This window comes from Bombus vosnesenskii, unplaced genomic scaffold (genome assembly GCF_011952255.1).
Source record: "Bombus vosnesenskii isolate JDL3184/JDL3185 unplaced genomic scaffold, Bvos_JDL3184-5_v1.1 scf7180000013297, whole genome shotgun sequence".
NCBI classification, from domain to species: domain Eukaryota; kingdom Metazoa; phylum Arthropoda; class Insecta; order Hymenoptera; family Apidae; genus Bombus; species Bombus vosnesenskii.
Genome location: NW_022882947.1, coordinates 1,826,494 through 1,852,884, shown reverse-complemented (window position 1 = coordinate 1,852,884; position 26,391 = coordinate 1,826,494). Strand labels below are relative to the sequence as shown.

The 26,391-nt window shown below is 37.7% G+C and overlaps 1 protein-coding gene across 5 annotated transcripts in view; it reads left to right on the top strand.

Annotated features, from left to right (window-relative positions):
* Window positions 1-26,391, top strand: part of LOC117233584 (putative polypeptide N-acetylgalactosaminyltransferase 9) — a 293,908-nt gene that overhangs the window by 240,932 nt on the left and 26,585 nt on the right. For all 5 annotated transcript variants that reach the window (XM_033494025.1, XM_033494028.1, XM_033494024.1 and 2 more), the window contains one exon: window positions 23,450-23,619. In XM_033494025.1, coding sequence (XP_033349916.1) covers window positions 23,450-23,619 — 170 coding nt within the window. The remainder of the gene's footprint in view (window positions 1-23,449; window positions 23,620-26,391) is intronic.

Genomic DNA, 26,391 nt, shown 5'->3' with positions numbered 1-26,391 from the left:
TAATAATTTCCAAAAATTCTCATTTACGTCGTCGCTCGATACAATTTTCCTCATATTTTCCAAACGTAATCGCCATAGTCCGTAATTTTGCAATTTTGTCGAATCACTTAACGAGCAACGCGGAAAATTAAATAACGTAAAAACGACGAGGTCCAAGGTTAAATTTCAACTTTAATTACTCGAGATTGCAGGTTCCGCGCTGCGTTAGAATTTTTGCTGCATTTGAGCTTGGTGAACCTTTTATTTCCCTCGCGCACTACTCACTGTGTGCACTTTTTTCCCACGTAATTGTAATGAATTTCAAGTTCATTTGCACGTGAAATTGATAACGATTCGCTGAATCGCTGAGAGTTAGTGCGACATATTTTTGTGGAAACTACGTTCTTTAAAAGTCACTTTATACTATGTTAATATTTAATTTATATAAATTTTCAGTAGCTGCTTTTTTATCATTACGAAAATACGTAAAGATTCGTAATACGTCGAGTATACTCGTCGAACATTTGCTAGACGAGAGAAATATCTGTTTAGGAACCAATTTATCATCCATTTGGCAAAGTTCATGAAAATACGAATTTTTTGAGGTGGCAACTAAAGAAATGCGGGTCATATGGGCTGGCAACTAAGGCAACTAATTACATAATTCTCCTCTTTCGCAGATTTCCGCTACCAAGTGATAGTTAAAAAATCCATATGTATTTGCTTAAAAAATCCATATGTATATATTTCCTATTCAATTTTATTTTTTAATTAAATTTGAGGAATATTGTAACTAAACGGTTAATTAAACAAAACGATTCATTTTGAAAACTTTTCAAGAAATTCTTGAATTCTCCGCAAAAGACGAGAAAGTTTCTACGTATCAAAAATCGCAAACGTTCGCCGTTTCTATTGTTTCTACCTCGTGTCTCCACCGTAACCCCTCGTCATATTCGCATCGTCGTGACGACGCGATGCACGCGCTGGTAGCCAGACACCGAGGCGGATGCAAGTGCAGATCCACTTGTCTAAAAGCACTCAGGTGTGTGCTCATTAGACATCGGGTCAATGAGGCGGTGAATCTTCACCCTCTGCCGAACGAAGGGTCCGTGGAAGAAAAAGTAGTGGAAGAAAGGTGGAGGCAAGGCGTTCGAGAGGGATCTCGCCACTCAGAGCCGTCGGATCTTGCCTCCCTTGTTAAGGAATTTCGTGCAGGAAAAAGTACCATGTCGATGTCATGTGTAATACAGACATCTGAGAAATTGCTTGGAACGTCCAATGGTATTATTTAAAATTTTACTTTACGGTGATAGATTCGTTGATTATTTAATTGTGTTATTTGTTCAGGTAATTTATAAGATAACTACGTTTTTTTTAACTATTTTATAAGATTCTTTGATGAAAGTATTTCATAATTCTTTGTCCTTTTTCATGGATTCCACTTTCCAACGCATAATTTCATGTTCAGCTTATTGAAACTTCACAACGTAAATTCCTACGTTCTGTATCACGTTCCCTAGGCTGGCCTATTCACGGTTATGATCACAACTACGTCGCTGTATTCCATAAACTCAACATTCCAACACTTGAGTACCGGAGAAGGTTAGGTGGCATTTTATTTCTTTTGAAAATTATAAATAACTTAGTAAACTGTCCTTCGCTACTTCGACTAATTAGTTTTAATGCAGGTAGACGTCCTTTGCGCAACAGCCCTCCTTTTCACGTTGAATCTTTTAGTATCAATCTTTGATTTATTATCGCTGCTACCAGAATATGTAGCTATGCGAACAGTATTGCTGTTCAAGTTGATCTTTCCTCTGGATCAATCAATAAATGCAGACGAATGACTATAAAATTGATCTACTTTTAAAATACACTACACTCACTCTTGCCTGCAGGTTTGTATCTGTATCTTGCTAGATGAATTCTCTTCTCTTCTTTATCCATTTTACGGTATAGAGTTTCAGCCCATTAATTAAATACATAATTAGTTACAGGTGATATTATAATTATTCTACAGATAATATTCAAATTATCAATTGCAAAAGTATATTAACGAATACAATCGAGCAAACTTTTATAACTGTATTTGTAATTTAACAAGTACTATACGACACGATCTTGTACTTTAATAATCGTATAAATTGACATATCGCCGTTTCAGTTCCAACGATTGTAAAAAAATGGTTTCTCAAAGGACGAAGAAAACCAATTTCATTTAATAAAATTTGTAACGAAATAACGAACGAAATGTTTTATAATGTTGGGATAAACAACGCTGTTTGCGTTCTCTAATTACCATCAAGTATGTCTGCACGCAACTAACACTTACATCGTTATTACTGCGACAGCCATCAACGAATATCGCAATAACGACGTTACGCATTTATCTGAAAATTTGTAAATTTGCAGTTACGTCGTGTCGCACTGAAACGGCGATATGTTCAAAAGGCTAGTTAATTTACGACTCCATCAGCGACGTGTTAAACGCGTGAAGCAAAGATAAGCGTGAAGTTCATAACTTGCAATTTAAACTTCGGAAACGTCACCATCGACCAATCTAACGCAAAGCACATACGTACCCAAAGCACCAGCCTCGACATGTGGATGGAAATTTCTGCGGAATTGAAACTCGTTCCCGCGGCAGTTTGATTAAACTTCGACACGTCCGCGTCGTTCCACGGGCAAAAATTTGGAAGTACATTTAATTATAGGGGCGGAACCAGGCTGCTGAAACTTGCACCAACATTAATATCGCACAATCGTGCCTTTAGGCTCCGCTCTCTCGTGACCGCGTGTTTCGATTTTGAAAGTTCCTCTTCCTCTGTGCACCGAGTGGACATATATTCGCTGAAAGGGAACTTCCTTCCTCATCCTTTATCCATTCTAATTTGCAAATTGCAAAACTTACGAGAATCGTCTAATTGACATAGGAAACGTAGCGTATTCAATCTGTGTTTTGCGTTGTTTGATCGTATAAAACATCAATATAGAAATATTAGATAGTGACGATGGTAGCAGATTTATTTTATATGACGCGCGAGAATATTTTTTTGCCAATATATTTTAATTTCAGTAGATATACAAAGTTGACAATACGTAGTATTCCAGTTGAAATTTTGATTAAAACAAAAGCGAATATTGTTTTACGCTTGATGTTAAAATACTGGACTTTTAAATTCGGTTCGTACGATATCGACTATTCGAAAACTGATCTTACACAGTGAACAGAATATTTCATATTTCAACGTAAACGCCAATCAAATTAATTTTCACAAATACATTCTACTACACATTCAAAATTCACTTAGCTACGGTTCAACTTCCGATTTCTTTTTTAAATCAAGCTGCACCCAGTAAAAAACTGATTGGTCAGAGGTGGAGAGCTTGGAAAGAGGTGGAATAGTATCGAATTAACGCCTGCGGCCGGCAAACTCTGCACTGCAATGTTGAAGAGAGCTTGGGTAACTGATACCGAGTGCCATTGACCGTATTCTGATAATCCAGCGCGCCGATTCAAAGGACCCCGTTGTTTTTATTTCAACGTCTCTCGGTTTCATGTTCGCGACCACCTGTGCACGCCTCTGCACTCTGCACTCTGCGATTCCACTTTGACCGATCACTTCGCCGCTGATTTTACGGATAGAATAGTCTGGAAAACTTGGTGCTCCGTTTGTAGCTACAGATCCGTAAAACGACGTTTAATTCGTTGATCGTTCGACTTGCCGACTGATCGTTTTAATTTAAAGACTGACGAGAAATCTATTAAATAGAAATTAACGAAGCGATATTTCGTGGAAGTTAATTTGCAGGAATTTTTCATACGGAAGAAAGTATAAAAACATCATAATACGTAAACGAGAGGTAGAGTTCGTTTTTTTAGATTTAAAAGCATATTCTGCATGGGGACCATTGTAATTTTTGTTTTACAAACCATCTTTTACTGTGAATTCTTTTAAAAAAATCTCACGTCGCGACGTATAATTTCACTGTTAGATGCAAAAATTCCCAGCGCAAAAATATATATTTTATTCCGACCAAATTAACGCTGAAATATTCTCCGCGCTGAATATTTCGAAATAAACCGTACCTCGTGAAATATTCAAGAGAAAACATGTATTTCTCTGTAGTGAAAGCACCGCAGTCCTTCCAAAAAATTTGTTCGAGTTCAACAAACTTGAATTACTTCGTTCGACAGGCTAACTACATTTCAAAGTGTGGAAATATTTTATTCAGATATTTCGTTTAGAAAATTGTATGTTAGAGGAATATATAGAACTTGAAATACGTAAAAAGTATGGAGATCATGCAGAAAATTTCTATGTTAAAAAACTTTGGTCGGAGAGAAAATGTTTTTTTTTCTTTTTCATGTTTCATTCACGCATCATTTTCTTAACATTTCGCAATTGCTTGGTTAATTTGCAAAAAGATTTTATCGCAAAAAATAACGATAAATGACGTAGTTTGTACGACAATAGTACAACTTGTACCAGTCACACAAGCAATAAGATCTCATTAGATGTCGAACTAAGAAAATTTCTCTACCGAAAGTTTCCTTTGTTCCTGACGCCTTGTGCGTTTCTATCTTTGAAGTTTCGCCACGAGGTATAGTTCCCACCCAACCCTTGGCCAGAAAGCTCTGTAACCGACACCCTCCCCAGTGGGATGAAGTTCATTATCATAACTCGATGTTCTAATGGTTTCTCAACTGAACCGTGAAATGCGCTTTTGAAGTTACATTAACCCTCGAGTAAAATTCTCGCTGGCGTTGACCGATGACACTGGAGAGGTTAAAAATGAGGAAAAACGAAGAATGACGACAAGGAACGTATATGTATGGCGACGCAATATTTTTCATACATTATACTTTCATACATTATAATTTCATATATTAGAACTTCATACGTTTATCTTATATTTCTTATTAGAAGCTATTGTGAGAATGGATTTTCGCACTTGAAAATATTTATACGAAAAGATAATGTACATATTTTCGATTCCGTATCGTAAAGCAGCGCACGATGTTTGAAACGAGGCAAGGAACTGGTCGCAAAAGAAAAAAAAGAGAAGACAATTTTACAATGGAGGAGAAAGTTGAATGGAAACGAATTTGATAAAGAATATCGTCCATATATTCAGTTCTGTCAAATAATATCGAACGAGTCGAATGATTTAGTGCGCTCTTCAAGGATCGCGGTTCTATCGATCGACTATTTTCATAGCTTCCAATCGTTATCTGAATAAAGCTATATTTCCCATCTATCATATCGTTTCCTTCATAAATAACTCAGTCTTCTTTCTCGTGTGTGTCATACATGTACATACAAGCACGACAAAGTTCAATTAGCTACATCTTTGTGTTATATCTTCAGTTTAGATCATTATCGATTTTCCTTGATTTTTGGTTTCAGATTAGGTTCATCGAGTTCTAGTCCCTCTTTTTTTTTCATGAAAGTCGATAACTTCGGTCTAGCCACACTGATACCGTGGCGTTTCCAACTCTTTCTTTTTTTTTTCTTTTTCAAAAAATCGTTACTATCACCCATCGACTATAGACGCGCCCCTCGACTGATGTTTGCGGTCATCGGGCAGTCCACTTTTTCCCAGGAAATCGATAGCTTCAATTTCGCTACGCACTCACCACGACGAGCCGCTTCATTTTCCCTTTGGAAACTGGTATTTTTGCACCCTGGCTGAACACACAGAGTACCCCGATGGATATATCGCGGTCATCTTTCATCTTCTCATCTTTTTTCTTTTTTCCAGTTGCTGTGGAAGGTCGTTGAAAAATATTCTTGTCGAGATCGCAAAGTATCACCTTGAATTTCACGTCACTTCGAACATTCAACTATATACCCACGATCAGTGAGATGTTTGTAGTCGTTCTTTTGGAATATTCGGAAGATTAATTATCGTTCATTGAAGCTTATTAGATACCTATGGAGCATAGGTAGCTGGCTTCGACCTTACAAAGGATTTTTATTATTTTTTGTCCACTTTTAGTGTCAGATACAGCAGTTATATACGTATAATGTCTTATAATTGAATTATTTTATCTTAATAAGAGTTGGTCTTCAAAAAATCATATACGTCATCGATCGTGTAATCACATACGTTTAATGATTTTTGTTCGGAAAAATAAACAGTTCAGAGATTAATATTCTCTTAGGAACAATAGCCCCTTTTTTAAATTTTAAAAAATTTTGTTTTGCTGTTTAGAAGGATTGGTCTCGATCGACATATATCGAAATCGAACACGGAATATATGAAATTGTTCGTATCTCCGAGCACGATCCAATCTTCAACCCGCAACTTTTGGCATCCACATTAATTAAAGCACTTCTTTCGAAGCAATCGAGGTTCTTGGAGTCTGCAAATAGAGCACTTCGTCTGTCTACGTCCTCACAGTCTCCCATTTCTGTTTGTCTTCTGTATCTCGTGGATTCGTGTCGCGTCGAGTAAAGAATCGATCGCTGTAGATCGAATTCCTTTGCAAAAAGCTATCTTACAGCTATTATTGAAGTTCGGTAACGATTCGAAAGTCAGAAGTTAGCTAGATAGAAGCCAGATGAAAATTAAATCGAAGAAAGCACGCGGTGGGGCCTGCGCAAGTTTGCCTGAAAAGGTTCATAAAGTCAAGTTTTAAAGTGGGATAATTCAGATAATTGAATGAATTATGCAAGTAGCAATCAGCTGAAAGCTAATCCCATCGAGTAATATACAAAATAATTCATAAATAAGACAGGATTCTGCGGTTTCTTTTACAACTTTTCTCATTGCCTTTGATCTCTGTTTCGCCTGGTTTTCTATTTCATTGTGTTTCGAGTTGTATCGACGGAACCTCTTAGACTTCCTTCTCCGCTATTTTCCGGGAAATTACAATTTTTATTTGCCTTTGAACAAATACGCAGATGATTTACCTTAAATACATTATCGATGTGTGGTATAATCAAATTAATTTTTATAAATCAAATGGTTTGATAAATATTTCGATACGACTTTATTCGAATAACATGCTTTACGTATGATATCATTTTAACGATGTTTGGGTGATACGTTGGGATGATTTTTGCGAATAAGTGATGCTTCGTTTAATAGCTTGCGTGTGGCATTGAATTTATTCATTTGGATTTCGTCAGGTTTTATGAAATTTCAATAAACAACGGATGATTGAATAGAATATTGAATATTATCTCTCGGCGTAATATATCGTGAAACATTTTTAATGTAATGAAAAAGTAAAAAATAAAACATATAAATTTACAAAGTCAAAGAAATTATTTTTATTTTAAAATTTACTAAAAAGTACAATTACGATACAAATACAAACACGCGAACAGCAGACAATCGACGCGATATTCACAGAGGAAACGTAATCCTCTCGTCGATCACCTATCCGAATAAGCCTTCTCATGCTCGGTGCATCTCTGCGAGATCTTAATTATCCCCGAACAATAGGTAACTGAGCCAAATCGGGCAATCCGACTCGCCTTTCACTCGGAACAGTAACAAACTTAGTATCTTTGATTAATTGTTAGACGAAAATTTACCAAAATCTGTTAATCATACTCTTAAGTATACGAATGTCTAATATTCGAGCTATAGAAAGTGCTGAGAAGTGGAAAAAATTATGAGAACAATGAATTCAAAGGCCTATCGTCCCTATGGACGAGATGCTTGTGCGAAAGAGGAGGAGAATTTTCGCATGCCTCCAAATCCGCATTCTTCGCAGGGACGAAGAATAAAGGAGCACAAAAGTTAGGCATTCTCTTTGGTGGAATTTCCTCCGGGAGCAGGAGATCAAAAGTTGGCGATAGATCGATATGATAATGGACGAGGGGGATCAGGATCGTTCAAAGGTGAATGCGCCAGTCGTATAATAAGTGCGAAACGCAAAGGTAGAGGCGAAACGATATTTTTCGTTCCTTTTGACTCGTGATATTCACGCTAAAGCGGAATGTGGTTGAAAAAGAGAATATCGATCGAATCTATCTTGATTCTTTTTACCTATTTCCGTCTTTCTTTCTTCTTGTACGTGTCTTTTCGTCTCTTCACCTTTACTTTTCTCTCTCTTTCTCTTTTTTTTTGTTTTGCTCTATATATTTTACCGGTCTTTTTACCTTTATCTGGTGGCAGATAAAATTCTGCGGTATTTTTTCGTACGTGCTTTAAATCGCACCGAACTGTACCACGGGACAAAGTGCTTCAGCTCGAACCACGCACGTATGCGAGTTATTTTTGTACTTTTATTGGTTTTCCTTTTGTCGGCGCACGCTCTCCTACGAAGCTTTCGTTTCATATATGTTTTATGGGCTTCGGCAAGCGGGAAATGCGTGCGTCGGTGGTGAACCGTTGAAAGGGATTCGGACTTTCATATGGAATTCGGCTTATCTGTCTGACCTCGTTTCTGCTTTTTCAACGCAACATCTACCCTTCTTGTCTTGATCGATCAACCTTGTATCAATCAATCCAGTCTGGTACGTTCTCTTATAGAAGTTTCTTTTTCCAGAACTCATTTTTTAATTCAGATGGTCGGAACACGAAGGGGGACGAACGTATTAGTCTTCCGATCGGTAAACTTTACAATCGCAACTTCAATCTCAGCAGTTCGAAATAATTTAATGGGAGTCGTATTGTTAATGTAACCATGAGTTTTTAACAAGAACGTTGCGGCCATAATCAGTTGTAGTTGTAATTAGTATCCACAAATCTCACCTGGTCATTGCAAAAATTTATCGATTCTGACAATATTTCAGAAATACCAAAAAGAGTCACTGTTTTCGCTAATTCAAACAATCTAAGAACGGCTATAAACTGACCGTGTAAGTCGGTTGACTAGAGTTCCTTTATTTATTTGCATACGAAAATCTTTCCGCTGTAGGCAAGTAGCAAGTCGAAACTTTCTTGATAAAAGAAATCTTGTCAATTTTTACAATTAATATCAATAATATTAGCATGTAGTAGTTTTTATCAATTATTTATTGTTTTAATTATATATTTTAATAAACATATCCGACTCAGGTATGAAAAATATAAAAATACTTTTGTTAATTTGTGAATCGCGTAACACGGCATTTTTCCGGAAACTAACTGTCGTGTTTTGCGAGGAATACCCGTACTGGAGAAACGATCGAATTTTTGAACAAATAGAAGAAATGTTTGCTCCTGTCTCAGATTGGAGCATCCGTTTCGACGTCTGATAAAGGGAAACCGTCTTTCATTACCCGCATTACCGATCGAACCGTTCGTGCATGCGGTCCACGCGACCGATTTCGCTGAGTCTGGTCGACGTCGTTGGTGAATTCCCTGAAATAGGAAGTGACGCAACCTAAAATCCTTTCCGCTGCTTCTTATCTTGGCCACACAGCTTATTTTTCGACGATTCGACGGGAATTTTATGAGTTCTACTCCAGGGAATCTCACGAAGGGAAATCCGAGTGTCAGTTGACTCAAACCTTCGGTTGATCCTTCAGGTACGATTGTCGAATCACGCGCTTAAATCAATGAGAATTATTTCGGGAATTGGTTTGTAAAATTCTCGTGTAATTTTTTACTCAGTTCTTCCATATCTTTCTAGATCTTTTTAGTGTCTTCGAGACAGATTAATATTCGATATTCATTTATTTATTTAGTCTTTCTCTTATTATGCTGATATTTTCCAAGACATTCGTGTGAAATCTGGTATTGCACATAATCGATATTCACAAATAAATACGAAAAACTTTCTACCTTTACATTTTAATCAAAACTCTGAAAAATCCGAGAAACAAGGTTAGTTTACTCGCAACATCGTCGGATAGTCCGTATCGCGAACATAATATGTCGTTAAAAGTTATCGAAGTTGCATGAACGAGCTGCCGCGTATCTAGCAGCTAAACAACGAAGCGAAACACGAAACTAGGAGAAAATTGAAGGCGCGGGACAAAGGAATAATCGTAGCCATTCAGACGTAGCGAGTGAAGAACTAATAAAAAGCCTGGCGCCGTCTTTACGATCGTTCTATCTTCATCTGACTGGAAGAGGCATCGCGACGCCGCTGGACACGTTTCCTAGCCCCGGGCAACCAATACTTCGTATCGACGTTTTCGATAACAAAGGAGCAATGCTCTTATAACGGCGACGTCGATTTTACTTCGCTATCGATTTCACGTGATCCGTTGCGCTTATTAAACGTCGTAAATGACGAGTGCGACTTCTTTTTAGAAACTGTACGTGACCGAGCAACTGACATCATTTTTCATTCTTTTCTCCCAATGAAACTTCTAATTAACTTCCGAGATTCAATTCGGTTGGATGTTATCCGAGAGAAATGGAATAAAAATTGGATTGGTTTTTAAATCAAAGCTATTCGCTATCGATTCCACCTGATCAATGAAAATTTTATCACAATTTTATCTTCGTTACATTTTATTTGTGTCACGATGACGTCGATGCAATTAGAAGATTTAAAATCCTTTCGAATGATTAATACATTCAACAGTTTTTATATCCGATCATCCCTTAATGTCGATGCACAAGTGTGTTGCGTCAGACAGTTGATATAAAGAGCTCGAAACACAGGTATCGATTTTTACCACCGGATGTTACTGACGTTATTTATTTTTCAGTCTACCGAAGAATTAATTATTTCGCAGACTTTGATTTACCGTCATTCTCTTATTGATTTAGAGATACTGAAATATGTATAATAAAGGTCAATGAAACACCGACTGAACGAATCTTCAATTTTCCTCTCCGAAAAGATATTTATAATCGTAACATTCTAGTTCTTTTTTCTGTGCTCGTAAAAGTTGAGAAAGAAGTTTCTAATTATAAAGATCGGTGCTTGGCAGAATAAACGATGATACGGAATATAACGATTGTTACCAACATGGAAAAAGATATCTGACACGAAACATGCTAAGGTCGATGTGCACGATTACCAATTTACAACTTGTTGCATTTTACACGATCTTTCCAAGTTCTATAAATTTGATTATCAATCTGGAAAAGTTGTATAAATTTTAAACAAATGAGAACATTACGTCGACGAAATTCATTGCAGCTGAATCGACGACCTTTCCAACGTTAGGAATTTTCTGCTAATTTCCTATCCACAAACGATATTATAGTCGTTACTTGACTGGAAACTTTTAATTCGTAACACCTCGACCAGAGCCGTGTTGTAGAAGTCCAGTGAAATTTAAATACAACCGCGTTCGCTGTTTGACTTTCAATTCATGCCTGCCCAAGTTGGGGCATGGTGTTTGAGCGTGATCGCGCTAAGTAGAAGCTACCAGCATTAACCAGACAGGCGTAAGTAATTTTACGCCTGCGGTTTACGCTGGTCGGAACGCGTATTAACTTGCTTTTCATCTATTTGCCAGCCACGGATCGACTAATTTTCTGCTTTAATTAAACGGAACGCGGAAAATTCAGCGCATTACTGGTTCATCTCAAAACGTGAAATTGTTTTATGGTCCCGGTTCTTCACACGTTGTGCGGTTGATAATTTCATTTGATATTTCATGGCCTGTGAAATGCAATAATTTTCGCTATAACGTTCATAATCAGAGATAGCACGCAAAATCACTAATAGTGATTTATCACGGTGATCGTAGAATCAGAATCACGATCGTGATATCTAACTTTATTCACGACAGCAAATTTCACTATATTGTAAACTTCGGTCAGTTTGTGGCGCAATTATCATAACGTTTCCAACACGTCTATAGTGTTCTATGGAACATAGGTGGCACGTATTGTGCAATATTCTGCATCAGAAAAAATTGCTTAATAAATTATCGAGCGTAGCGACCTTTTCACCCCAACAATTCACTTCTCTACAAAATTATCGACGTATTGCGTGTCTTCCATGAAACCACCATTTCACTACCTGTTTACGAAATTTCTACATATCTCGCAGAAACTCCTATAACTATCCTGACAACACTACGAAAATATACAGTATGTATATCACGTAACTTTAGACTGCAACTCGATCTCACTCAAAAGACTGTCAATATTTCTTACTTATACTTATAATGCATTTTGTTCTAATTGGATATCTCAATCAGTTGCCGAGATACGGTAGATTGTTGCGCAAACGCGTGCGGCAACTCCGAATGAGCAGCCGAATTTCCTGGAAACGTTGTGACCCACTTTTTTTCTGTGTATTACGTACGTCCCGCCTAGTATTATAGTAGTGAAAAAACTGTTGACTCAGCGTCTGCCCTGACCATGGAACACGTGCCGCCGTTTGCGGCAGGTCAGTGAATACGCGCGAGTGAAAGGTCCGAGCGTGCGACGAGACAGCGACAGCGAAATATTAAAAATTATCCACCTCCTTTTCCAGCCACGATATCTCGAAAACGAAACGATGTATCGAGGTGAATCAAAAAGCGTGTTAAAGTGGGAGGTTCAGACTATGTGACTAGCACGCGGGTTTTTAAAAATGTTGTCTAAATTTGGAGTACTGGGTGCGTAAAGTCCTGACAATTTTAGTAGATGTTATTGGGAGCTTTTAAGATTTGGGGTGATAAAATTGATTATGTGAGCAGCTTGTCCACTCTGTCACCAGATTTCAAGTATCTTCTACAAATGCAACTTCCAAAAGACATTACCCATTCGGGTGTCTCAACGAGCCCTTTAAGCCTCGTTTCTACCGACAGTAGCGACGACGATACATTCGAATTTGAAATTAATAATGTTGAAATTAATATACAAAATATAAGATAAATATAATTATGGAATATTAAATTTAAAATTATAATTTATAATAAATAAAATATAGGAAATTTTACTAAAAATTCCAATCTCTGATAGACAGTGAATTTAAAAATAGCAATTGTTGCAAATATTCTCCATCCATTTCGTGCGGACGTGTACTTTACGGGGCTTTCCTCTCGACGACGCATATTTGTCGACAATTATTGCCTGTCAGTGTAGACGTGATTTTTATCCGCCAACTGCCTCTCACTGTCTGCGGATTTTCTACACTCTTCTCTCCCCGCTCTTCTCCCTACACCCTTCTCTCTCACTCTTCCTTCAATCCCCCAATTATTTTGGAATTCTTATTAATCGTATTCTGTGGTACATAGCTTTACCTTAAAAAATGTTGCATGTAACAACGTTACTCAGGACTTTACTCTTTACGGCATATCCTAAATCCAACGAAATTGTTGTTAAACCCGCCATTTCTTCATACTTGCCATTTCAAACTTTCGAAGAAATGCGCAATCGCTCTGTCTTCTTCGATCGCGTCCTTTCATATCCGCTGAAACAACCACGAGACGCGTTGCACCCGCGACGATGGCCGCGTTATATAATTTACACGGCAGTGAGATCGAGTGATCAATCGGCGGCGTAACGCGCGAATAAATAATTTCACATTCCGCGGGTTCGTCGTCCTCGGCCGATGACGTCTCTTTGGCCGCAGCGTCGTTTAATTAACGTATGGATTACAGCGTGCGTCGCGGCCGGCGACGCGTGTTCCCAGTCAGAAACACGGCATTAATCATAAGCAGTGACCGGTTAGTAATTTGGGGGATGAATTGGCCGTGTGTCGCACCGTGCGAAATTCATTGACGCACTTAAACGCGAACAGTTGAACCCTCTGGCCCTCCGCGCCAGGATAGCACGTATGCGCGATCGAGTTTAATGCACAGCGAAACGGAAGTACATAAATGGCATACCGATGCCCGCGGGAAACGGTTTAGCGTTTCGGATGAAGCGCGTGCATCGCGCGAACTGGCAATCGGATTATGGAAGTTTCAACGACGAGAGGATTAGGGATTAAAGAGGCTGTGATTTTAGCTTCGTTTTATTCGGGAATTGTTACAATGCAGTTTTGTAAGAAGTACGTGATTCGCCTGATTTCCTAAGTGAGGAATATTATCATGTTTCGATAATAATCAGACTTTGATCAAGTTTCCTGAGGAGGTCGAAACTGTAGAAATGTTTGATAAAATGTAGATTTTGTCTCGTTGCTTCGACGAACGAGAGATATTATTATGATCGATCAAGTTTCATAGAATTCGAAGCTACAGAAATATCTTGAAAGAAACGTGTTTTCTTAGTAAGAAGCGGATGAAATTGTTATCTTTTAATAATCGGCGGAATTTGATGGAGATGTGTGTAACTGAAGAAATCGGAAGAATATATTTTTTCTTTGCGTGTGTCAGCTTTGACTATGACGCTGATAGTTTTTACTCGTATAAATAATTCAAATGGTATGCGTCGAATTCTTGGCAGCCTTGTTCGCCAATCGTATCGCGGTCCTTCCATTAAACCCCATATTCTCACTAGAGACTGCTCCTTTTCTCCGACACCATAAAACGGCATTAATTACTTCTTAAGGCGCCGCCTCCGGCCGTCTACCGCAAGAGGTTCTCGTTTTCTTTGGAATTCAGGATATATTAAATGCCAGCTACCGTGCAATTCCGAATGCATTAACCAAACGACTTTCTCAACTATCGTCTACAATTTTCGAATTGCTCTTGCAAGAAATTCGAAAATTCGAGTTTAATTTGTTAATGCGACATGAAATTAATTTGCTGAACTTACTAGGTCACATATTACACGATTCGAATGACCAGTTTAGGTTTCAGATGATCTGGAAATCCAATTATGACTTGAAATCCAATTACAACGATATTTATGACTGTCGAATGATCTCGAGATCCTACGATATTAAAATTTGTAGCATGATTTCTAAAATGTCCTATTCACAAAAACAAATAAGGACGTAAGAGTAAACGGACGACAAGAAAGAAAATTCAGACGAAGGTTTATCGTTTCGGAATCCACAGAAATTTCTGCGGCTGACATTCAAGATAGCTAAATCTACGAGTCCAGGAAAATATAGAAATTGGTGGAAGAGGACAGAGACGAGGGGACGTTTCGTTGCTGTTTTAAAACTCCTATTCTAGCGGTTCCGGTTTTGTCCCTTCCTCTGCCTCTCTCCGTTCATTATTAATCTTGCCGCGCGAAAGTTGGCAACGCCGAAACATTAATCATGCCGGTGCATCGCGGTAATTCCGTGGGACCTACTAATCACGGGGCAAGACCAATTAATTCGCGGCGACGTGCGAGAGGGGGTGGCACCGAGTGGACAACGCGAAGCGACCGTTGTCTGCGTGCAAATTTTCGTTGTACTTGCGTCCCTCTTCGAAACATATTGTTAGAGAAGGGCTTCGCATACTTCTACGAAGATCTCTCCGTGATTTAACGCGCGTTTCCTGGTTTTAATTTTGCTAAAGCGGGCGGAATTCGTGTTTGATAAAATTTTTTAAAACGGGTTTAATTTAGATTCTTGGGATTTGTTAAAATAAGTAAAAAGAGGAGAGCGAAGCTCGTTGAAATCAACGAAACGTAAGGCAGATCTTTAATTCTTAGGACAAATGTAATTTATTATTGGTATCGATTTATCTTCGTTTTAAAATTATTCGAGGACCTAACAATCATCGAACGTTTCTCGATAAAGCTTCGTAAAAAAAATTTTGGAACTCGTTCGTTACTATCTTTCTATTCCATGAAACAGCTAATTATTCCAAACTTTCAACCACCGGTGTGCGTAACTCGCAGAATTCTCCATTTATTCTAAAATTACTCATGCGAAACAAATTCCTCGATCTCCTTCGTATTCTTCCAAGTATCGCCACAAATCCTCCTTCGACATCTTCTCTTCACCAATAAACACACTTGGAGACCTAATAATCCTCGAACGTTTCTCAGTAAAGCTTGGCCAATAAGAATTCTGAAGTGAAGCTCGTTCAACAGTAGTAGCAATAGTAGTAGTAGTAGTAGTAGTAGTAGTAGTAGTAGTAGTAGTAGTTCGATTCCCTATCGAAGAGAAATTCCGGTGGTAAGAGCAGAGAGAGACTCTGCTTGGTTGCGAGCTATGGTGGAATTTCCGCCGATCCCATAACTGTCTTACCGTGGCATGAACCGTTCTCGAGTATCCGAGTCTAAAGATTCTGGTTGACGGGCGAAGAAGAGGCACGTCGACGTCGACCGCGTGTCTCTTCCTCAAGGTCCATTAGTCGCGAATCTGCTGCGGTTCCAGAAAATCGTTCAACCTCGATGGCTGTTCGATGTCGTCGAAACGACACTGCTAAGAAAAGGGGGAAAGAAGAAAAGAAAAAAAAGAAAGAGGAAAGACGTAGAAGGAGAGAAGGAGAGAATGAAGGAGCGAAGAGATGGTCTACCAATAAGCAACTGGAAACTTGGACTGGTTCCAAACAGGAAGTAATACTCGGATTTCCAATGGACCTGCCAGCGTCTTCGACAAACTGTGCACTGTCTACAGCAATAGTTTCAGGGCGGTTAACGAGGACTATTGTCTAGAGATGCCGATAATTATGTTAGTTTGCTGTAAGCCCTGACAGCCTCCGAACGCCGGGATAACGAGAATGTTTCTTCGGTGTTAGGGGTGTCGCTGGATTTGAAATTGATCGCTGGATAGATTGAAAATCTGACGATGGGTCTGATGGATGGTTTAGAGACTGTTTAGTTTGCAGTTTGGTTGTTTGTACGCAAAATGGAGACTCCTGCTTAGGGTGCGGCTTTTAGACGCGATGATAATAATTTAGATACACCGGCAAGTATCAATTTAAAATATATTCTCACAGGTTGAAGGTTTGAAAAAATAATCGAAGATTTAATTTCATTTTACCTGACTTTACCTTCATTTAATTGTTAGTTTAGTTCAAGTTGATTTTTAATTGTTCAATTTTTTAAGCCCGAACGATAGAATTGCACACGTTTGTTTTGCAGAATTATTTTTAGAACTTGTACGATGTTAATTTACCATAGCCAAATTGAAACATTGCATTCTTGGAACTTTTTGACGGGAAGTTGATTGAAATATGAAAACACAGAGGAAACGACGCATATTTATATATTATAACATCGTTTGAAATTTATGTCGCGTCAAGTAAACTTTGTTAAATGCAAGCCGAGTTAAATGGACGGATATAATTTTCCTATAATTATGACACCCATTACCGCTTGGTTTTATAATTTAGAGACTCCCTGTATTTTCACTGAGGATATATTAGCTAATAATAATTCATAATGAAACTGCGTGTCTGCTAATCAAATTCACGTATATCTAATTATACTGTTTAAAAGTCTAACCTCTGATCAAGAAGCTATTTCGTGAATGAAAAATCCATGCAACAGCACGCCAACATTAAAGCAGCTTTAAGTAAAGTATATTTTAATGTAGACACTTTCTATCTACATTAATTAACCATGAAATAAGCTGCGCGTAATGCACATTGCCTCTGAGCATCCAACAATATTTTTTAAAGTATTAAATGTCCGCTTTCAGAGATAACTGAGATTTTTAAAATGAAATATGGTCCAGTAAAAAGTTATCTTTGCAAGTATCCCCAGTCTCCTGTAATTATCTATGCTGCTATCTATTAGAATGCGCAGTAGAGTCAAAATACGCAAACGATGTTCGTACAAAAGGCTTTTAAAAAATCTACAAGCTTGCAAATATGAATTAACGACTTTTTTATATTTATTAGTTATAATTAATGATTTCTGACGCTTCGTTTAATTCATTTATCAAGAGGAAACATTTCTTCCAATTATTTTAAAATATCGTTTTCTTTTTTCAATTTGCGTCTTTAAGTCATTGATCCAAAGTATTAGAATTATCTCCATCTATTTAGAATTATCAGGAATTAATTGTCACTACTCTGCATGTCCGATCCAATAAGTTTCCTCCATGAATGATAACAGCGAAATATGTGAGGAAACATTCTCATATTATACCCGATAACCAAGCAATCTAAATTTTCTCGTCGAAGAATACGAAATCACTTTGACATTATAATAAGTCTGACGCAATTTCGTTTCACCTAATTGGCAATTAATTTTCAGGCATTTCGAAATACCATTTTTCACCGGGGAATTACAACGTGTTAGAGTGTTATGACGTCAACTGTCAAGGCGAGATTCGCGAGTCTCGAGGTCGAAAGGTCTCTCTTGACGCGAGTGCCGCGCAAATTCGCTGTCAATGCTTAACGCGGGTGAAGAGATTTCGCGTGTAGAAATTGGATGCAAACGAGAGAGCTTGTTAGCGGCCGGAACCATTCTAACTGGCATTTAGCAGTGACGATGAGCGACACGAGGATGTTTACTCGTTACCGGCAAACACAATCCATCGTAGCCTCTTTTAGACTTAACCTGTGAATGTATATCGTCCACGAGCCTGGTCACTCGGACATTTTATTCGCGGTATTTCTGGAAGAAATTCGAGAAAATGTCTTGAAGTGAATTTTAAGAGCCGCATAGAACGATACGGGAAGTTTTCAATCAATTTTCTTATTTGAAACGAGCAATTTACTTTTTGACAATCTAGAATTTGTTTTGACGAAATTTTAATTGGGTTTATATCGAGCATTTGTTCCGATAGGTTTCCAAAACATAGGAAAAAATAATTTTCACAATTTTTTTTAGCAATTTTCTTCGTATCCCAATTTCTGCACGCAGACGGACAAACAACGTTAGCTGTTTACCCAAGTATAATGGTTAAAGTTTGCCACTGTGACGATTCGTTTTTTCGTCGTGCTACAGACAGGAGTGCGAACGAATTCGTAACGAAACAATTGAACGACGCATGCAAACAGCAGCAGCAGCGATTCATTTACTAAATTTTAACGAAAGTTTTCCCTGGTGACGACTGTTTCCACTTTGAATTGTACAGGCGTATGCAAAAGGTATGCAAAAAAATCCTTCGTTCGTTTCTGTTTTCAGAATGTATTCACTCGCATTAGAATGCTCTACTCTTTCTTTTTCTCGTTTTCTTTCCTTGTACTATAATACAATTTTTTAAATTTCGCATATTAGAAAGAAAAAAATAAACAAACAAAAAATAAAAGAAATATACTCGTCGATATGAGATACCTTACTTCTTTTCAGTATAAAAACTCAAATAGCATACGCTTTAATTCTCTCTTTTTTTATTAGAAAAGAAATCGGAAAGATCAGAAACCTGTTTCCGAAATTATTTGAACATAACATTTTTATCATATCGTTAACTGTTAATATCTCAACTTTGTCGATACTAACTCCCTGCATCAAGTCACAGAAATATAATACTTCATATTGTTATTCATTTCGCCACGCTACATTTTCGGTTTTTAATGACGATCGTGACAATTTATTTAAATACATTTGACAGCGTGACAGAAAAAAGATAAGAGAATATTTGGAGGCGTGTGATACGTACAGAACATTTGTATTTAAATTACCTTGATGCGGTTCAGTGGGTTGCGCTGATTAAAATCCATAAACTGCCGTTGCTTTCGACGAATCGTCATTGAAAACGCGATCTGATAGAAGAATTTATTGGCCATTTATTGCATCGTTACGTGTCACGAATATTTTGCGATATGGAAGTGAACAATTTTTAGCGACACGTTTGCCTCTTTATTTATAGAGCTTCGATACCGATAAATAGATAAACACAGGAATTCGCACCACATTGTTTATTATTATATGCATTACACGATATTCGAAAATGATTTCACGTATGAAATATTAACTCTTGTAGTAACAGGAAATCCATCGTATTTTACATTATGAATATAGAAGTATGCATATACTTCTACTTTGCTTGAATAAGAGAAAAAAGGTTGAATGATAATAAAAGCATTTAGAATTTACTGCTATCTTTGAAAGAGAGTGTATAATTTTGATAAAAAAAATTCCTTTATGTATATTAATCTAGCACACGGGGCAATCCGACTTTTTATTACAACTTCTCATCGTGTTATTAAATCAATTGAAATGTATTATGAATTTTTTAACACGAGCACAAACGGCACGATAAACTTTAATAAAGGTACATTCACAACAGCGCTAAAAATAAAAGATTCATGGAAAAAATTCTAAGCGAATATTATGAGAAACTTATTCAAGTAGACGTTCATTATTCTGATACATTTCTTAATTACTTAAAAATTCCTATGGCTATATGTTTATCTTTTACTTTGATCAAGATTGCATTCTATGGTATTCCTCGCTAGAGCCGAAGGAATTTTAATCAACTGCAAGCCGACCGCAAAATAGATCGAAGTACATTAATCATTCGGTTCTTTGTGCGCGTTAAAAGACGCCTTTGCGCCCTTTCAATCGCTTGTCGAGTTGATTTCTCTTGGCATAATCAGCCTGCCTTCCACCAGAACTAATGGTTTCCTAGATTTCCTGATTTTTCGACTTCTCTTTGAGCTTTCTCGATTCGACTCCGGAGAGAGATGGCGAGAACGAGGTAACGTGGAAACCACACAGCCGATAGACGTGATATACACGTATCAGCGTGTGTGCAGTTAACGTTTCTGACGTTTAGGCTAATGTAGATACACGTTTGGTACGAGCAGGTACCGTGGCTTCCTATCCTCGCGCGTTACTGTTACTTGAACGTCAATGGAAGCAGCAGATAACGTTCTCGAGATCTCTCGATTAACAGAATGCCCTTTGATAGGACGAAAAACTTCGATCGAAAATGCTTACATATTAAGATAAAACAGCAATTCTGATATTTCTGAGGTGAACATTTTTGCGCTTACATTTTTTACTTATGTCGATTCAAAGATATTCTGAAGCGTGATATTGAAATTTGCAAGTTGTTCGAAGTTTATCTTATCCTTTCTAGCTATGTAATTAACGCGACACAATGATAGAAATTTTTGCTTTATCGGCCGTGAGGCCACGCAAGGCGTCGAATATATTTGTAACGCGTTCGCGTGCGAAAACTACCATAACTCAAGTTGGTTCGTGTTGGCACGCATTCCTTTCTGCGCGACAGGAAAAATACTTCATCACCGGCGCATTCTTTTTACGTTCACGGCCGAAAGTACGCGCCCCATGACCATTAGGAGTTTTTATGGAGCCCCATGAGGCATCAGGGATTACGATATTGCACCAATGCACTAATTGGTACGGCTATCCAGTCTCTTTTGACACGCACGGAACTGGTGTCGTTGCGTGCAGAGATATTTAGGGGATTAAGTACAAAGGAAGACCGGCATTTTATTTTAGTTTACTCGAGTTCACTGGTATCTCCTTTTCTTTCTAGAATTTTAACTGTTTTTTACGTGACTTTTAATTCCAATTAAATAAGAATGAATTCATAAATAACAAGTTACAAATTATGGATTTTCTCATTCGTAATTTAATAACTTTACTGGAAATTTACTTGTAAAATGTTATGGAACATAATTCATTAGTTGCGGTAACTTATAATTTGCACAACTTTACTAACAGTATTAAATTCAGAGTCTAGAATCGATATTTCAAAGCGGAAAGCAACGTAAACCTACTTGAATTCAGTATTTTCAGTTTCTTGTTCGTCGCTAAATCAAAGATCGACCAAATTCAATCTTCGTGACAACTTTTTAAACAAAATTTGTCTCCGACAATTAGGCTGGTTTTGTCCGCCTTACGTCGGACGAAATTCTTCGCCGTTCCGACGCTTTCGGGGAATTAATGTCGTTAAGTTCACGTTGCACGACCAGCAACGGCAAATGAAGTTGCCTCTTTGAGACTGACATTTTTTTTGTCGACGCTCGACGAGATTCCTCTTTGGAAATTCGATTACCCGATCGTCTCTCGTGTCTTAGGTGAAATTTAACGGGGTCTCTCGTTGCCCGCGTTTAACTGGAGATTTCTGCTTCTTATCGAATTAACGTGATCTCGGAGACTTATTATGAGAATGCGTAAAAAAATATTTAAATGAGTTTGAATGGAATATAAATTTATATTTGAATAATCGATCACATTGTACAGATAAATTTGTATGAGAAAGTTTCTATCTAATTGGAATTCGATGGTTCAGTAGTACATGGGCATTATGGTCGAACGAGAAGTCAATAGCCTGATTTATCACCGGTCGAACTACTGAGAATTGCTTTATTCGAAAATTCATAACACACTGCTATTTTAAGAAAGTGAAACGCTTCTGTTTCTTTTACGACTATTGGTAGACTTATTCTACTGCGTAAGAATTTCTTTATAAATCTCAATAAAACATTAGAGTTATAATTTTCTAACTGGAAAAAATTGACAGTTCTTATGATTATGATCAACCATAAAATTTATCTAAATTAACAATTAAATTGTGCTGATTTATAATTATATTTGATATACGCGTGATGTGTTTTTTACGATGATGATGCCGCTTAAAAAATGATTTATCCCTGACGCGAGCAACAGTTGAAGAGGTCACAAGTTAAAGCATTTTTTTAGACCGAATGCTTCAAAATTTGGTTTTCAATTTGATCCTAGCTTAATGCGCGAGCAAATCTCATTAAAAATTCATGAACTTTCCAACTGCGTCATTGCCTGCACCGCCCTTTTTCGTCGGCCACACGAGAAGCTCTATTTAGTGAGAAACTTCTACCGACATTTGCCACGAATTTCGTTATGCTTATGCAACCACTGAGACTATTTTGTTACAATCTTTCAAATCTTCTATGCAAATTTTTCTTTATTAATATATTAAAAGTTTTTTAATAATATTTACATATTTATTTTTATAGATATATACTCAAAGTTTCCTAATATTAATAAGGATTTCGTCGATGCTTTGCAGTGAAAATCAATTGGTTGGAGTTAATAAGGCATAGCTCGCCATAGACCTTTTACGTTAATATTTCTCGTTATTATTTTTCTTGCCCTTTGCTGTTACTTTCTTCATAACGAAAGAGAAGTACTGGCAGACTATTACTGGACTTGTTCTTTCAACATTCTACTATTTTCTTTTACGTATTATCAGAATATTATGGATATTAGAAGATTATGAGAAGACTTCTAGGTTCCAACATTTGTAAAATATAATTTAGAAATCTTTTTACAAGAACATTCTTTTTATCATAGCATATACGATTAAACTTTAAGCACTGGAGAAATAAGCACTGGAGGAAATTTTATGGTCTATAAATCTAACGGGATTACGTACAGAAGGAAACGATAAATGGTAGCTTGACAAACGAACGGACGCACAAATGCACGTAACGACGCCGGAAATGGAGGAACTTGATTGTTTACGGATCTTGTTATCCACATTAGCTTTATTAGCCAATACGATACGGAATCGAACGCTTGTAGAATCTTGGCCTACAGGGACCTTCGAAACGTGTATACACCACCTCCTGGTCGTTTATTTTGCCAACATAGTGGTTCCTAATCGCATTATCGTATTTCGCCTTCCATCGTTTCGATATCTCTTCGCCATGTAATCCGTGTCTTCCAACTGATGCGATGATGGGATTAAGATATTAATGCGCCTCGTTCGAATTTATTCCAGATCGATGCGAAAGGCAATTCTTCTTTCAATGGAAAATTTTTAGACTATTGAGAATCTATAAATTTTTCATTTTCGTCGATATAAAAAGGCAATTGCTCCTATGGTTAAGAGAAATTGAATTGCAATAGTTTTGGAATTTTCCTATAGAAATATTCTTTTCTGTTTCAGGTGTAAAGAACCTGGAAGATACTTGAAAGACCTTCCTCCCACAGCGGTGATAATCTGCTTCCACAACGAAGCCTGGTCAGTACTGCTGAGGACGGTACATTCCGTGTTAGATAGATCACCGGAGCACCTCATACAAGAAATAATTTTGGTAGATGACTTCTCAGATATGCGTAAGTGAACAAAATTGTTATCGATATTTAAAAGACTTATATTATAGAATGTTGGCCTAAGATTTTTTCTTTGCCAACTATATCATACGAAATTACCCTCTTACATCGAAGAAACATCACGATCAAACTACGGATAAAGGAATTTTTATCGTGTTTCTCCCTTGTGCTCTTTGATTAAGCTTCGTAATACCGAACGAGGTACAGGCGTAGTATAAGCATCACGTTTTTGTCATATTATGAAAAATACATTTTTATACACTTGTCCCACTCTATTATCCATCGCATATACATTCTTGCTTCAGAATATAAGGAAATTTAACTTTTCGTTTTTTCTTTTTTTTTTTTCTATAATAAAGCTATTTTTATTCATGGGAATATAGTTTGTACCTCGGCTAGTCATTAAAGAAATGTATATTTTCTAACAACGTTGGTATCCGACCGGGATACAAAGTTAGCAACAACTGGGACAAAAAGCGCGTTCACATTACACGCGTATCCTATCCAGTATTTAATGTCAGATTTCAAACTAATTTCTGGTAAAACGAGGGTTAGTATAAATGTACCAACGAAGCAACCGAAACTAAAACACAAAACTCTAGCCATTCTTTAAATAAGAGAGAATCGTTGCTGTAAATGGAGCTAGTCGAGGAATGGGAAAATCGGTGGGCTTATACAGATGCTACGTTGGTTCGTTACGTATCGCTACTTGTTCGTCCGAGCAAACGTATCTCTATTCAGGCTCGCGGGGTGATTCGTTATCGCGGACAGCGTTCCGTAGCTTCACGATGGATCGATTAATCGCGATCCATCTCCCCCGTGGTGTGCACAGAACCCGTAACGATCGGGTCAGCGTGAATAGAAGGGAAAGCTGGCGTCGACGTGTTGCGCGCGTGTACTCGGAAAATTCCTGACAGCTTGATGCATGCCAACGATGCCGAGACGTTGATATCTTTCCCGGTCTCTCTTCCCCTGCTTCTCTCTACACGTCCCGTGGAAAAATTCGCCTGCATCTGACGCGCGCTTTCCGGCGACCAAGGAAACTTTGACGGAAGATCGATTGTCTCTTTCTGTCGCGCGAAGCCTATTATTTCCGTGGGAAGTGCGTTTTGACAGGCTGCCATTCCTGTTTCCTTTACACAATTTTTTGACAATACCGAGTACACGAATTAGTAAGACGAATCGTACGATTCAAGAGGATTTTTCCACGCTACGAACTTCGCGAGTGTTTTATTGGCCCTGCGAGGCTGGCTGACGAGGTAGATGCGTTTAATTGGTAATTTTTGTTGGGAAATATCGTGGAAGTTTCGCTGATGAAGGATATAAGTTTGTTAATGAGTTCAGGGGAAAAGAATTGCGTAATGTAGTTCCTGTAGAGGGATGAGATTCGTGATGAATTATAAAGAATTTTACTCTAACGAAGATAAATTATGATATTTAGACTTCCAGTTTCAGACGGATAAAGTATTCGCAAACATTTCAAAATACGAGTCTCTATAGACCTCTTTTGCTGGCAATGATTTAATAGAAAATTCGTTAAAATGAAATTTAATGCAATTAACCGAAGCTATTACCAGTCGTCTATAACCCAATGAATAAACTGGAAGAAACAAGATCTTTAGAAACCTCATCTCCAAAGGACAAGACAAAGATTTCCCTTTCTTATATTTACATTTCTCAGCTCGTTGAAAGAGATAGCCAGAAGCGGAGCGGTCGGTTTATCGTCGGAGGTGTTCAGATCGAATTAACGTGTCGCCGGATGGAACGGACAGATAACTAACCGTAGTCACGTATAACAAAAGGGGGAAAAGAGGGAAGAAAATAAAAATCGCTGGGGAAAGCCGACCAGATTAAGCTCGCTTGACAGCAGGCTAGGGAAGGCGCAACGTGTTGGAAACGATAGAACAGCCTGTACAATCCCTAAATGCCGAGGATAAGCTTCTGTGCTAACCGGAAGTCAGGCTTACAAACATAGTTAGCGAGCAGCATGGGTCGACGTTGTGACCTATTACAAAACCAGTTAAATTAATTTTATCATAGGAACAGGAAACAATGAACTCCTTGCTCGCTTCTTGGTCTTCGTATTCGTGTTTTCCCTTCTTTTTATCTGTTTTCTTATCTGTCGCAGAGAAGTGTGAAATAACATGGTTGTAATAAAGACGATTTAATTAATAATAACAAGGAACGTGTCTCTTGTCTTTGCTATCTCGAGGTTAAGTTGCAACGTAATATCGCCACAGGAGAAGAATGAAAATAATCTGGCATTTTGTAAGCTTTGATGATGGGCTAAGTAAGCTCGTAACGTGATGAAAGCTCTGCCGTTATTGGCAGAAGAAAAGGTAGAAAGATATGACTAGAACCGTGAGACAAAAAGTTTCGAAATTAGAGGTAAAATACTCTTTCGGTAAAATAATCATCCAGCTGTTTAAATGTCGTTGTAAATTCGTTTAATGATGTCTTTAATATGATTCGTTAGTTTGCAAATAAACTCGATGAGGATCGTTACATTCGCACGGGTATGATACTTCAAACCTCTGTATAGTATCCGCAGTTAAACTAATTAAGCTCAGTAAGTGAAGGCTTAGAGGAAAGGTTCTCATATAGCTATTCTAACGTAAACTAAATCACGAACGTCTACTAATTGCTATCCCCAATGGGTCCCCATAATTCATCAGATCCCGTAAATCTGAATTTTACGTGTAACTATGTTGGACGGTATAGAGTTGCTGCATCACGTAGCATCTCGGATTATATCCCACAAAGGATAATAAATTA